Source organism: Lepidochelys kempii, chromosome 11 (genome assembly GCF_965140265.1).
Source record: "Lepidochelys kempii isolate rLepKem1 chromosome 11, rLepKem1.hap2, whole genome shotgun sequence".
Classification (NCBI taxonomy): domain Eukaryota; kingdom Metazoa; phylum Chordata; order Testudines; family Cheloniidae; genus Lepidochelys; species Lepidochelys kempii.
This window is the reverse complement of record NC_133266.1, coordinates 65,138,572-65,153,567: the sequence shown is the minus strand read 5'-3', so window position 1 is coordinate 65,153,567 and position 14,996 is coordinate 65,138,572. Positions and strand designations below refer to the sequence as shown.

Sequence of the window (14,996 nt, the reverse complement as noted above, 5' to 3'; positions counted from 1 at the left end):
TTATCTATCATAGACCAGAAATACCCTCTCATATTTGATCAGCATGAGTCAAATGGTGGATACCAACAACTTGCAGAAAACTGTTCTTGATCAATGTAGAGTTAGAAGTAATTTGCCAAAATAAATTTAAAGAAACAATCAAATAATTTTGAACAATGAATCTGCTATCTGCTCACCTGATAATCTGTGAGAAGAAGATAAAAGTTTAATTGCAAACTGTTTGCTCAGCTCTAACTATATAAGCTAGCAAGGTAGTTTCTGCAAAGATATGAGCTGAATAAGAAGGTGGTGGCCAAATGATCCATAATGAAAGTCAAACCTGGAAGTTGAAACATTCACCACTTCTAGAAAAAACTGCAAAAAATCAGGTCTGCTCTTCACTGTACAAACACCTGAGACTAGTGCTTAGTGTTGCAAGGGACATGTATTTTATTTTCCATGAAAAAATCCTAAGAAAATTGAAGTTATTTTCATCAAAAGTTTTGCTAAATTTGAGGGGAGGGAGGTGTGAAAAAAACAACAAGCAAAGTTTTTTGGGGGGGTTTATTGAAAAAAAACTATATGAACCTATGTTATGAGAGAATTTCTGTTTTCTCAAAGACAGGTTTCAGAGTAACAGCCGTGTTAGTCTGTATTCACAAAAAGAAAAGGAGTACTTGTGGCACCTTAGAGACTAACCAATTTATTTGAGCATGAGCTTTCGTGAGCTACAGCTCACTTCATCGGATGCATACCGTGGAAACTGCAGCAGACTTTATATACACACAGAGAATATGAAACAATACCTCCTCCCACCCCAGGACAGTGGGGTGGGAGGAGGTATTGTTTCATATTCTCTGTGTGTATATAAAGTCTGCTGCAGTTTCCACGGTATGCATCCGATGAAGTGAGCTGTAGCTCACGAAAGCTCATGCTCAAATAAATTGGTTAGTCTCTAAGGTGCCACAAGTACTCCTTTTCTGTTTTCTCAAATGTCACTTTTCATCCAAAAATTTTGAATTAAAATTTTTGACCTAGTCTACTAGTGTCCTACATCACGTACTCCTGAGGGAATTCTGTGCCAGAAAAATGCAAATTTTATTTGTCAGTAAATATATGTGGAGGGTCCAACATGGCAGTGGGGCACATAGGCCACCGGCTTCACGGAGCTGGAAGATCACCCGGCAGCCCCCCACCTCCAGGACACTGACTCATCAGTGAGATGCACTTGACACAGCACAAGGGCTGGGTCTGCTCCATAAACACCTCAGGGCCTTGCCCCTCCACGCCAGCCACACCAGCTGTGGGCAGGCAGGCTCAGCAGGAACCAAGTGTGGGGGGATCCAGGTGTGGGTTGAGAGAGTTCTGAGTGGGGCAATATGGGTGCAGGCAGGTCAATGGGGGATCTGGATGCACAGGAGCAACGGGACTCTGCAGAAGGTTCCAGGTGAAGGTGGGTGGGGCTCAGCGGGGGGGTGTGGTTGCAGCTGGTTGGGGCTCAGTGGGATGGGGGTCCAGGTGCAGGAGGCTTGTCAGGGTGGTCCAGGTGCAGGGGGGATGGGGCTCATTGAGTGGGGGTTCAAGTGTCAGGGGAAGACCTCAGTGGGGTTTCTGGGTGTGGGGCATTCCAGATGCAGGGGTGAGGCTCAGCAGGGTGGGTGAGCTCAGCAGCGGGGTCTGGGTATGGGGGGGTTCAGATGCATGGGGGTTGGATGGATGGGGGGACAGCTCCCTATACAGTAACCCCTCCTCCTGTGGCTGAGGAGCAATGAAGGCTAGAAGCAGGGGGGTGGGGGTGGATCTTCCTTCAGCCAGGAAGGTTTCTGGTGGTGGTTCTGACCCAGACCCAGCTTGACAGCTCCTTGCAGAAGAAGAGGAAGTTCTGTCCTCCCCAGTCCAGTCAGGGCTTGCAGCTGAGCCTGGCGCAGGGCAGGAGCCTCACACACACCACCCCCCCTGCAGTGATTTACCTCTCCGCCAGCTGCTCCAGGTGCCTGAAATGATACACCAGTGCTGCTGGGGAGGCGCATGACCACTCTTCCTGTTTCCCTTTGCTTCCTTGTCAGAATATAATTTTTTTCTTCAGGGAACAAAAAAATCTGCAGGGGACATTAATTATGTGTGTGCGCAATAGCGCAGAATTCCCCCAGGAGTAATAACAGCCAGGCAAACATCATGTGGCTCTTTGTCCCCCGCTAGTGGATAAATTGTGTCTAGAGGTTTATGAGCCTGCTGCTGCCTTCAAGGTAATGGACCTGGCCTTTTAGCTCATGTTTTTAGATCCAAAATTCCAAAGTTCACCCCTGCATATAGCCCAGCCAGCGGTGTGTTTACATATCTTTGCTGTGACCTTCATTAAGAAGATAAAGCCAGAAGATGTTATTTCCACATTCATCTTCCATAAGTTTAACCATTCCCTGGGCAGAGCACACATTTGGAAGGCATTAACCACACATAAATGAGCAAAACAAAAAGAACATGCATGTTATTTGCTTGCATCAGCCTCCCACCCACCCCTTATGCCATTATACAATAGGGCAGGCCACGTGCCTGAAAACCCTTGGAAAGAAGCTGCTGATGCCAATTGTCTAGCAGTGAAGGAGTCATGATGAAGATAGCAAGCAGCCTGTCACAACCCACTTATAAACGTATAAATGCTCAGCTCTTTTTATACATGGTAAATCTTACCACACTGCCCTTGATCAACCACCCACCAGCCAACACATAGCTACGCTTGCATTTATCACCTTCAATGGCTTTAAGGTCATACCTTCTTAAATATTCCAAAAGCTACCATTAAAAAGACCACTAAATAATACAGTAGATGAACAGGTGTATTTTGGGATGAATGTATTATCGACAAAGAGCTAATTGTGTTAGGAAATCACTCTGTAGCCTTATGAGCTTAGAGTTAGCTACCACACAGAGGACACTAAAACAAGACCAAAACAGCTGGGCAGTTTTCTGTGTCATAACCTTTTTAACTGGATGCGCCACCCAACCTAACAGACTCCTATAAAGTGACCATGCGGGCCTTGTCCTTATGCAGTCCCGTTGACGAGTTACAGTATATGTGCATACCCCCCTATAGATCTGTCCTTTAAAAAAGTACAAGATGCCAGACCAGAACATTAAACGCCAATATACTTGTCACTGGGAAAACCAAATCAAATCCATCAACAATCTAAAGTGGTCCAGAGCCCAGCATATGACTATCACCCTAGCGATACTAGTATCACCAGATACTTCACTACCGTGAAACGTAAAGAACAAAGGGAGATTTGTGCCAAATGCTGAATCAGTGACCGTGGGAAGAAGGCGAGAGATGGCAGAAATGACACTGCAATCTGTAGCAACCTGCCACCAGGTCAGGAATGAACACTGGTGACAAATGGAAACCGGGGTTCAGATCCCCAGCACAGAACCCTGTCCCAAGCAGATCCTCTAATACACATTGGAAGGGTCTGTCTTGCTTTTTCAGCACTTCAACATACTCTAGCCTCTCATGCCAATAAAGTCTCATTGAATTGAACTGAATGCCTCTGGCTTGCATATTTACAGTGTGGAAAGCTATATCATTTGTTCCACATGCATGATTTTTATTTAAGTATGTCTCTTCTTCAAATGGTTGTGTTGGCTAGAGCTGTAAGGATGGCAGGTGTTTAATTTGCCAAGCAGGATTGCAGTTGCCATCACAAGAGAAAGATCTCCTGCTCTCCTGACCTGAGCAGAGGCTGAAGCAGCCCTGGGTTTCATTGCAGAAGGAAGGGTTCTGCACTGGATTTTAAGTCAGGGGCAGACATGGGGATAATTCATGTCCACAGTAGATTCTTGGGAAAGGGAAGAAGCAAGATGGCAGGCTCCACCAGAAATAAACCAATAACAATGCAAGTATCCTAGTTTAGAATGTTACCATATTTGCCAACTTCCATAATTCATGCTTCTTTTTCTTTCAAAGCCCATAGTCCTAGATGTCAGATGGGACCCAACACGAGTTGGCTCCTATGCAAGAAACAGAGATGCCTTTTTCCTCCTTCAGTTTTCTTCATCTTTACAATGATTTGTGGTGTAAGATTAACAGATCTCTGGTGGGAGCTAAGAGAGCTGCTCTCTGTTGTAATTCAATGGCCTACAAATGTGTCTAGGGAAACTGGAGGCCTCAGTGGATAGAGACAATGATGATTAGTCTCATATGGTGGAAATTAACTATGTTAGATAACACCCATTGGCTTCCCCTACAGCTTTTCCTATAACACTCCCCATAGTTATGATTCTGATGCTTGTTGATAGTACTGTGGCAGCAGGTTACATAGGTGCTGGAACTAGGGGTGCCGGGGGTGCTGCAGCATCCCCTGGTTTGATGTACGTTCCATTACATATAGGGTTTACAGTTTGGTTCAATAATTCTCAGTACCCCACTATCAAAATTGTTCCAGTACCCATGGCAGGTTACATAGGCAGAGGCCTGTTCTAGTCTGGGTCTGTCTGATGATGAAACTTTTGTTGCAAGTGCTACAGATTTACACACAGGGCCCAATGCCTCACTGCACTAGCTTTACACCAATATAACTCCACTGAAATCAACTGAGTTACACTGGTAAAGCTAGAGAAAGGAGCGGCTGGTGACTTCAGCCCTCTGTGTTGAAGACTGGGAGCTAAACTGATACTATTTCAGCCACTTAAATAAAGGGCTCCAGTGTGAGGCACAGGACTGTGTATCTCCCATGTATTAAGAGTTTCAGGGCCAAACCCCAGTATAACCCCTTTTAATAAGCATAATCACATGCTTAAAAGTTAAGCACAGTTTAACAGGCATGTAAGTATTTTACTATTAAAACAAGAAGATCAGCTCCTTTCGCTATCAGCACTCTGGAGATCTAAGGTATTTGAAAAGAAAATACCTCTATAATATTTAACAGGAATAATGAACTTTCACCTTTCAGTGCAATTCACCCTACAATTTCAGCTCTGACTACAGAGTCCTAGACAATAAAACCCTGTAGCCAAGCAGGCTCAGAGTAAGGCTTAGAAGCCTAATTTGGCTCAGTTTTAAGTCAGTCAACTTATCTGCATCAAGCGGTTTATTTGCACACTAAACATATACTAGCGAGAGCTTGGTTATCATTACCTTGACACTTAAAAATCTGGTACCGGACCTTGACAAACGCCAGTGATGATGAGCAGTCACTTTGCAAAACTCAAATCCGCCTTTCAAAGTCTTCACCACTTTGCAAGCAGTCAAAATTCTTGTCATCTTGAATAGATTGATTGGTAACTAAAGTTAAAAAAAGAAAGATATATCCTACTTGTATTTTTTTAGACTTAGATACAGGCAATCAGGTACTTCTGCAAATTACAGTAAAAAAAACAGAGGAGCAGCCAGCGTGTTGGATTGACTGCACAGCACTCTCTTTTGCCTTCCCATGCTTTCTGGCATTAAAAGTCCTCAGTGTGGCCCCGCCTTCTTCCCTCCCCTCCTCTGAAGAGCACTTACAACAGAGATGAACTGTGGTCATGTTGACTAGGTTGCATCATACATCGAATACTAACTGCCCCTACTGGAGGACTGAGAGAATTGCAGGAAGCAACCAGAGAACTTCCCGATACATCGGCTTGATACAATTTTTATGTGTGTAATATTGCCAATGTTTATTTAAGCATTTTCTCTATTTGTATCACATTAAATTTTAACATTTGCATGAAATTATTGCGGGCGGGAGGTCAACATCACACAAAAATATACAAAGTAAATATCTTTAAATCAAACTCTAATAAATCTTCAGCAAGCATTTTTCTTACATTGCCTATCCGTAAATTTAGATTATCATCAATGGAGATATTTTTTTCAACAATTTGCATGTGCACTGTGAAATTGTCATTTACAGACATTCACCAATAAAAATCTAATCCTTCTAAACCAATTTATACAGTGAATAAACAGAGCTCAGATACACTAAGGCAGTACTCTGGAATATTATTTAACAAGTAGATTAGGAACAGCTGCATTTATTCTTCCAGTAGTCTTCAGGACTGTAATCTTAGAAAGATTTTCTACCCATTAGGTTTCCTAGAGTTCTGGTGTGTGATGTTGGGGACAGGTTACACATATTGGACAAAAGGGGAAAAAATAATGTGGTTGCTACCAGCATATTGCAAAAGAAAGTAGGGAAATGGAAAGCTTGTAAGCTCTTTGGGCCAGGACCTTCTTCTGGTTCCATACTTGTACAGCACCTAGCACAACAACAGCGTCCTAGTTTATGACTGGGGCTCCTAGATGCTGCTGCACTACAAGTAACAATACAAATATGTATCAGCAAAGATCACAAAGTCAGCAGCTGAAATGGACTCCATGCGGTTTCCTAATTCTCACCAAACATTGGTGAGCGTCATGTATTTCCTGCAACTCCTTCCAGTATGTTCCCCAAATGTAATGGCATTCCCCATTAGACAGAATTGGAGTGGGGGGGGAGGGAATGTATAATGAACCCAGAAACTGAGGAAGAAAGATACATTTGTTTTCATACATTATTCTCATTACTGATTTAAAACTGTGGCCCCAGTTTTAAAGCATGAATGCCTTAAATAGAATCCCTGGATCTCCTAACTGAACACTCAAAGTAGCAGGTAGACACATAAAACTGGGCGCTCAGCTCAGCACTTAGGCATAGCAGTGGGGGAGGTTTAGATTGGATATTAGGAAAAACTTTTTCACTAAGAGGGTGGTGAAACACTGGAATGCGTTACCTAGGGAGGTGGTAGAATCTCCTTCCTTAGAGGTTTTTAAGGTCAGGCTTCATAAAGCCCTGGCTGGGATGATTTAACTGGGAATTGGTCCTGCTTCGAGCAGGGGGTTGGACTAGATGACCTTCTGGGGTCCCTTCCAACCCTGATATTCTATGATATATTATGCCAAAGGATTTGAGTGCCCTATGTATGTACCCACATTCTCTCAGCAATACATATGCAATTGGAATAGCTTTAGCTGAACAGAATGCAAGTACCGTATGGTAGTATTTCCTTCAGTTACAGTGCATCGAGTAACTAGTTTGAAGAGCTGGGTGCCTGATACACGTTAAGGAGAGGGGAAGACACTGGGGTAAGGCTACATGATGAGGTCATGCCCAGAATGTTGTGGGCCTGTATGAGAGAAGGGTTGAGAATTAAGAAATGGGCATAGGTGGCAGAGGAAAGGAGATGGATGTAGTTGGGGGAATGGGAAAGCAAACCTCAGATCAGTTAGGTAAGCACTACAAAGGCGGAGGGGCTTATCTGAACCCGGCCAGCAAACCTCTTGGATATTCACTCATCGCTAGAGCTGCGGTGAGGGAAGGACAACACTTCCAAAATAAAATAGCACACAGCTGTTCAATTTCAGATTCAAAGAGGGGAATGATAGGAGGTGTTTTTCCAGGCAGCAGAATGCCCTTGATGCAGCCTGACGGTATGTATTGAAGAGGGGACGTGTACAAAAAAGGCAGGCGTGTTCATGAATGAATGAATACCAGAGAAGTGCACTTTGTACTGGAAAGGTCATTCTGAATTCATGCAAACACACAAACTCGTACATGCAATTCATAAACTAGTATTTTTTCCTATGGACTCAGCATTTTGCATCTGTTAAGTTATATTCACACTATCACAGATTATATTTCGAGCCTTGAGTTGTTTTTTTCCTCCTTTCATTGTGTTGGATAATATTCAGTGCTTGAAACGCAAACTCGGATTCTGCATTCTGGGTGGGTGACATAATATCGTTTATTCGACCAACTTTTGCTGCTGAGAGGGACAAGTCTTTGAGCTACAGGGAGCTCTTCTTCAGGTCTGGAAAAGGTACTCAGTGTGTCACAGCTAAACACAAGATCCAATGAAGAGTTAGTATAAGCAGTTAGAATACGTGCTAAGGGACCATTTTAGGGGAAGTGGCTAGTTAACCGCCCTGTAGTCATAGTTAGCCATTTTTCTTTGTTTTTTGGTATATTGAGGTACAAATTGTGCTCCCAATTTTACTTTGTAAATCTCCATTGAAGTCAGAGGAGTTAGGCCATGTCTACACTACCACTTATGTCAGCAAAACCTATGTCACTCAGGGGTTTGGAAAAAACCACACCGCTGAGTGACCTAAGTTTAGTCGGCATAAGCGCTCGTGTGCACAGTGCTAGGTCAGCGGGAGAGCCCACCGTCGAAGTGGTTTTATTATGTCGAGGGGAGCGCTCTCTCCCATCGACAGAGAGCAGCTATGCAAGCAATCTTACAGTGCCGCTGTACGTTTGTTAGTGTAGACATGGCCCAAAGAGTTTACTCTTTTGACACTGTTTTGCATTATTTGTGAATTTGTACTTGTCACAGGGCACCTCAGTCACTACCCGGTGTACTTTGCTGCCTGGCCAGTTCATGGGGTCACAAACACACCCAGGTTATTATCCTTTCACCAGCTCCGTATTTATTCTTTCCTTGCAAAGTATCGCTGCAGGCTTACAGCAAGAGGTGGTTTCCCCGCAGCCTTCACTCCTCAGCCCAGGCTCACTTCTGAGCCTTCCTTCTGAGCTTCCCCTTGCTCCCTGTTCCTTCCACTTATGTCCTCCCAATTACACCGGTAGCCCAGTGATTGCCATCCTGGTACTAACAATCTCCCAGCACAAAGTGTAATTGTTCAGAGCTGAGCCTACAGCCTTCTTCATGCTGCAGCAACATCAGTGACCAGCTACTTATAGTGCCCTGTCACTACTAAGAGTGCCTTGTCTCTCACACACACCCTGACCCCCTTTATTTCACTTGAGGCCTTTTCTGAAAGAGGTCTTCTTTGCTTCCTGGACCCTACCCTCTTTAAAGGGTTGATATTCTACTGAGGGTTCCTGTTCCCTTTGGGGCTGGCCTTCCATGGACCACCAGTGAGGGTCTCCTGCTTTCCACCCAAAAAAGACACCTAGAGGGTGGAGATTTTCCCCACAGCTCCATCTCTGCCCATTGGTCATCACACCAATCACATCCCACAGATCTTTCTTCCAGTTTACTTTGCTCTTGGCTTATATCTACCCATGTGAATTGTCCCTCTAGAGCCACCACCTCAGGATCCCTCTCTTCCCCTGACTTATCTTGCCCCTGGTTCAGGACTATCAGGGTAGGTTCACCCACCAAAGCTTCCTTGGCAGGACCCCTCTCCCTCTCTTCGGCTTCTTCTCCATCCTGTGCCTTGGCTTGGGCTTGCTCCTCCCAGGAGCTAGCAGAGCCTCCTCCCTCCTTCTCTTCCAAGTGTCCCTGAGCTAGCACACTCTGTTCCGCTGCCCCTCCTCGCATTTTACTCCTCCCGCCAAGTCCTCCAGGGTCTCACATCTTTCTGAGCGTGTTACCACGTGTCTAGGGTTCTCATGCACTGAACCTGGAGGACTCCCTGGAGCATCCACACCCGTGAGCTTTTTGTGCTGACCCAACTGGTTGGGGTCCCTTCCCTCGCCCCACCATCTACCCTTTTCACATAAGGGGAATGAGGTCCCCTCTGTTCCTAACATTACCGAGTAAGGCAACGACTTTACTATCCCTACCCTAAAGTTTACATCTAAACTTTCCTTCTGCTTCAGCTGCCTTCTTCTTCAGCTTACTTTGACAGGAATTGTCCTTATCCCCGTGCCCCCTTTTAGACCTGTTCACCGACAGAACTCTGTGAACCTGTAATGCACGTAGGAACACTCTCTCTTTATGTGTCCTTTGCCCCTGCACCGGGGGGTGGGGGAGAGACGACTATTGTGTGGCCAATTGGGGCCCCCTTGTTAGTCCCGGGCATCCCTTCCTGGGCTTCACAGCATGAGGTTCTTCAGCCTTCTTCCCTCCGTCGTTGGTCCTAGGGCTATGGAGCTCTTTCCAGGGAAAGTCTGCCTCCACATACTCCTCTGTTAATTTTACTGCCGCCTCTAAAGATTCTGGCTGATGCCTCACCCAGACTCTTGTCATCTCAGGGATGCTGTGTGTAAACTGTTCCAGAATAACAGAGTCCATTAAGGCCTCAATTTCCTGTCTATCCAGCTGTACCCATCAAATGGCTCAGTCTAACAATTTCTGCAAAGGCCATAGGGACGTATCCTGCCATTCCACTTGGGATGCCCTGAATTTTTGGCAGTATTTCTAAAATAGTGGCCTTCAGCGTATAATAGTCTATGGCCTGGCACTCGCTCAGGGCCATATCAGCCTCATCAGCCAGATAAGGGGCTAGTCAAAGGTCCCATGCACTCTTGTCCCCTCTGAAGCTAGTAGACACCTGCTCAAAGTAAAAAGGCAACAGGGTCATCCCCTGGTGCCATCTTACATAGTCTCAGCCCCATTATTCACCAGCCTGTACAGCAGCTGTTGCTGCATCTGGGTCTGTTACTTGAAGAACTCTTGCAAGATTTGCTGCTGCTGCACCTGACAACCCAGAAAGGCTTGCCCCTCCGCCTGCTGGGTCTTCTACATCCCCTTTTCTTGTTCCACTAGCCAGCGCAGCATCTTGTCCCTGGTGCCCAGATCACCTGCCTTCGCCCAGGTTACCCCTCAAGGTTCCTTCTCTCAGCTGCAAGGGTTAATAGTCCTGGACAAGCCTCCACTTGTCACAGGGCACCTCAGTCACTATCCAGTGTACTTTGCTGAGCGGCCAGTTCATGTGGCCTCACGGTCACAAACACACCCCAGGTTATTACCCTTTCACCAGCTCCATATTTATTCTTTCCTTACAAAGTATCACAGCATTCTGCAGACTTACAGCACAAGGTAGCTTCCCCACAACCTTCACGCCTCAGCCCAGGCTCACCTCTGAGCTTTCCTTCCAACCTTCCCATTACTTCCTGTTCCTTCCACTTATATCCCCCCCAATTACACCATTAGCCCAGGTGCTCATCATCTCCCAATACAAAGTGTGTAATTGCTCACAGCTGAGCCTGCAGCCTTCTTCATGCTGCAGCAACATCAGTGCCCAGCGTGCTATTTATAGTGCCCTCTCACGGTATTGTATGAATGAGCTGCTCTGGTAGAAAAAACCAGTGCTGTTATTATTATTATTTTATCACTGTAGTGCTTAGGTATTGGACTAGCACCTCCCTGTGCAAGATGTTGTACAAACACAGAACACAATGGTCCTTCTTGTCGGCCAGACCCTCCTGGAATGTAAAGTGGTGCCATACCACTGAGTGAGCACGCTGAACTACGCTACCTGTATTTGTTGATACCATTCCCTCTTTATTATTAAAAAAATGATTTGTAAAGTCTATTAACGAGCTCTCCAGGGACCAAAAGGAGATTACCCCTCAAATCTGGGAAGCACTTCCCTTTTCAAAGTCACTGCATTTGCATGAGGCAGGAGAAGCAACCTATCTGCAAAGACCAGGAAACAACTCTCAAATTGTGTGGTATGATATCAGCTCAGACCACACAAGTGATCACACAGAAGCGATGAACTGCTGACTTTCTACAGCCAGCAAATGTATCAGGCATTACTAAGAGAGCTCTTAAACAAGTCATTAGTCTGTTCCTATTGAGGGCAGCATTAAACACTTACTTAACTTTAAGCACATGCTTAAATGTGATTTCAATGGGACTTAAGCATGTGCTTAAAGTTAAACACATGTTTAAGGGCTGTCCTGAATAGGATTGTTGTCTTGAGTCAAAGCCAAAATGGAAATAATTGAGAGAAAGAAATAGTATAGGAAAAATAAAAAGGAGGACTTGTGGCACCTTAGAGACTAACAAATTTATTTGAGCATAAGCTTTTGTGAGCTACAGCTCACTTCATCAGATGCATGCATGCTGTAGCTCACGAAAGCTTATGCTCAAATAAATTTGTTAGTCTCTAAGGAGCCACAAGTACTCCTTTTCTTTTTGCAGATACAGACTAACACGGCTGCTACTCTGAAACCAGAAAAATAAAGTGTATCACTGTTAGAGCTAAAACTTTTATCAGATAAGAAGTGGGGGGTTGGTTTGTTTGTTTGTTTGTTTGTTTGCTAGTATGTTTCCTTCCCTCTCCTCATCCCTTCTACAGGTCAGTTTAAATTCATTCCAGGGCTCCAAGATAAAAGACATGCATTTGAGAAGTTAGGGACTTTAAAGCCACAAAGCCAGAAGATCTGTCAGATGGTAACATCTAAAGTACTGAAAAAACAAATCTGAAGAAGGTGACCAGTGTTATTTGGCTGACACTATACTGGAAAATAGTCTTTTAAAAAAATTTATGGCGGGGGGACACTGAACTTTATTTCACATTTATTTACAGTGTCCTGCCGAGGTACAGAGTAGAAGGAGGAGGCAAATGTGCGTATTAAACAGAGATACATTTTAAAATTGTTCTAAGTGTAAAACCCAGAAGCGAACCACTATCATACAGTTACTTTGCAATGTGGAAAGCAGCAAGAATCAATATTTCATGGCTTGATAAAAGCCTCCGACCAAGATTTTAAAGTGAGTAAGGATTCTGGGTTCCCGACTGAAGATGCCTGATTTTCAGAGGATGGGGGCTCAGCCCCTTTAAGGTTTCTCAAACTGGTCACTCAAATGTAGATTCACCGAAAATCACTAGTTTCAGAGTAGCAGCCATGTTAGTCTGTATTCGCAAAAAGAAAAGGAGTACTTGTGGCACCTTAGAGACTAACAAATTTATTTGAGCATAAGCTTTCGTGAGCATCCGATGAAGTGAGCTGTAGCTCACGAAAGCCTATGCTCAAATAAATTTGTTAGTCTCTAAGGTGCCACAAGTACTCCTGTTCTTTTTGTGAAAATCACTAGTCACCTGTGAAAATCTTGGTTGTAACTGATAGCTAGTTCAGTCAAAATAAAATTACGGGGGAACTTTCATCAGAGGCCTGCTCCTGTTCCCATTGAGATCAATGGCCGCAGAATTGGGCCCATACTGAATGAAGCTTGTTCTACCCAAAAAATCGCCAGAAAACCTATTTCATTATGCACAGAGGTTCCCAGTAGCCAGAACTGCAGTTCATTCATCGCTGCTCATGAAAACTACAGGAGGGTTTCATTCTACTTCAACTGAGCTTCACTGTAGCAGAGCTTACTAGAGGGGAAAGTTCAAATCCCACAGGAAGCCTAGGAAGTCAGACTTCATGTCACTGTCCTGCACTGGGGGCGGAAGGAAGAGATCCATACTTATGCAGCCTGCCAGATCCAATAGTGTGCAGCCTTTCTGCAACTTAGAGACTGGAGAAGCAGCTGCTTCCCTTCCATGAGGTTTCCTGGCCCCTGGATCCGTGTGAATTAGCTCCCGTGATCCTTCCCTGTTTTACCCCCCAATACTACCCTCTTCACTAGTAGATTCAGAATTGGCATGCACCTATTCTGTGGGGCCCATGGACCACAATGCATCAACACACCTAAGCTCATGCTTAACTTTAAGCACATGACACATTCCATTTCAACATACATTTAAGTGCTTTGTTTGATTAGGGCCAGGATGTGCAGCAGCCTGCTTGCATAGCCACCCTACTTGTGCCTCCTATCAGAAGGGTCCCGTGCAGATCTCATGAGACCTATGGCCCTGTATGGATGAGCCACCAATGAGGGAACTTCCAGAATTTTAAAAAAAAAATCAGTCAGCTGCTTTGTGCAGTAACATGGACTCAGCGATTCCACCTTCCACTAAGTCACACAATACAAAGCAAACAGCTTGAGTGGAAAGGGGTTTTCTTTTTATCTAAAGAGTGCAAAAAGGCAAATAAGTTAAGCAAGGCTCTGAATGTAACCAGTGATCATGAGAAGGGGTTATCTGAAGTCAATCAATGGGTTATCTGATGGGGGGCGTGAGTGGGATTACCACAATTCTACATTAAACAGATTTCTTTTGCAAAAAAATACTCCCTACAAATAGGACATTTTGCAATACCCTTTGTAGTAGCTGACCTGGACAACAGGTCATGCTTAGGGTCATGGTGGGAAATTCTGATTATAAAACAGGACTGATATACCTTATATAATTTCACACCCATGCACACGCCAATGATCACGAGTTTGACACACCCCTTCTGATTTTATAAGTACAGTTTTGCGTCCACAAAATTGTGCCCATAATTTTGCACCTGCAATTAATTGCTAAACCAAATAATTACAAGCCAGATCCTCAGCTGTCATAACTCAAGGTAATTAAAATACCACTTCACGCTGAACCATAGCTCTCAAAATGCTTTCCTGAAGGAGATAATGACCATTATCCCCATTTTACAAAAGGGAAAACTGAGGCACAGAGCCGTGAAGTAACTTGCCCAAAGTCATCCAGCAGGCCAGTGGCAAAGCTGAAAACAGAATCCACATCTCCTGAGTTCCAGTGCATTTTCCTATCCACAGTGAGCCACAGTCTCTTTGTCAATGAAGCTATACTGACTTACACCAGGTGAGGGTCTATCTATGTTTATCTATATGACTGTGCCCTTAAATCTGGTACATAGATGTTACAGTTTGGGCCTGCAGTCAATCAAGAACCTAAGCTGTATTCAGAGACAGGCTGGTCTGAGATCTTTAAAAGTCAGGCCCACTCTTTGCTTTAATAACCAGACAGAAAAAAACTTTAAGGGTTTCTATGCTGAAGAAGGAGGTCACGCACTGTTTACATTCTGACTGGATTTCAATTCCGCTGCTTAACCCTGCACTTCCACTGACCTATATTCTTTGAGCACGCATTCCCCTTTGTGTGTTATTTTTAAAGTAATTTCTGCTGGTAATCCCCATGAACAAGATATAAAACTCCCCATTCATCCATATGTACAGGTTGATCAACTGATCCAGAGTTTAAACCATCAGGGCTTAGAGAACACAACAACTGGGTTTTCATGGTTCATCTGTCAGACTGGGATGTGCCTTATCAATTTTTGACCAGGGGCTAAAAGTCTGTGAGGAAAATTGATGCAATGCAAGGTTAAGGAGTAAACTGCTGTTTGTTTTCATGCTAGCACTGGAGCAGTGAGTAGAAAGACCTGACATGGATTTGAAATGCTTTCGCACATGTGAGTCTGGCTTTTTTATTGCTATTGTTTCTATTACATAGCACCTACAAT

At 44.3% G+C, this 14,996-nt stretch overlaps 1 protein-coding gene across 1 annotated transcript in view; it reads right to left on the bottom strand.

Moving 5' to 3' along the window:
* Nucleotides 1-14,996, bottom strand: part of CPS1 (carbamoyl-phosphate synthase 1) — a 209,321-nt gene that overhangs the window by 119,976 nt on the left and 74,349 nt on the right. Inside the window, exon 2 of the mRNA XM_073304767.1 lies at nt 5,108-5,254. Within this exon, the coding sequence (XP_073160868.1) occupies nt 5,108-5,233 (126 nt within the window). The 5' untranslated portion in view covers nt 5,234-5,254. The remainder of the gene's footprint in view (nt 1-5,107; nt 5,255-14,996) is intronic.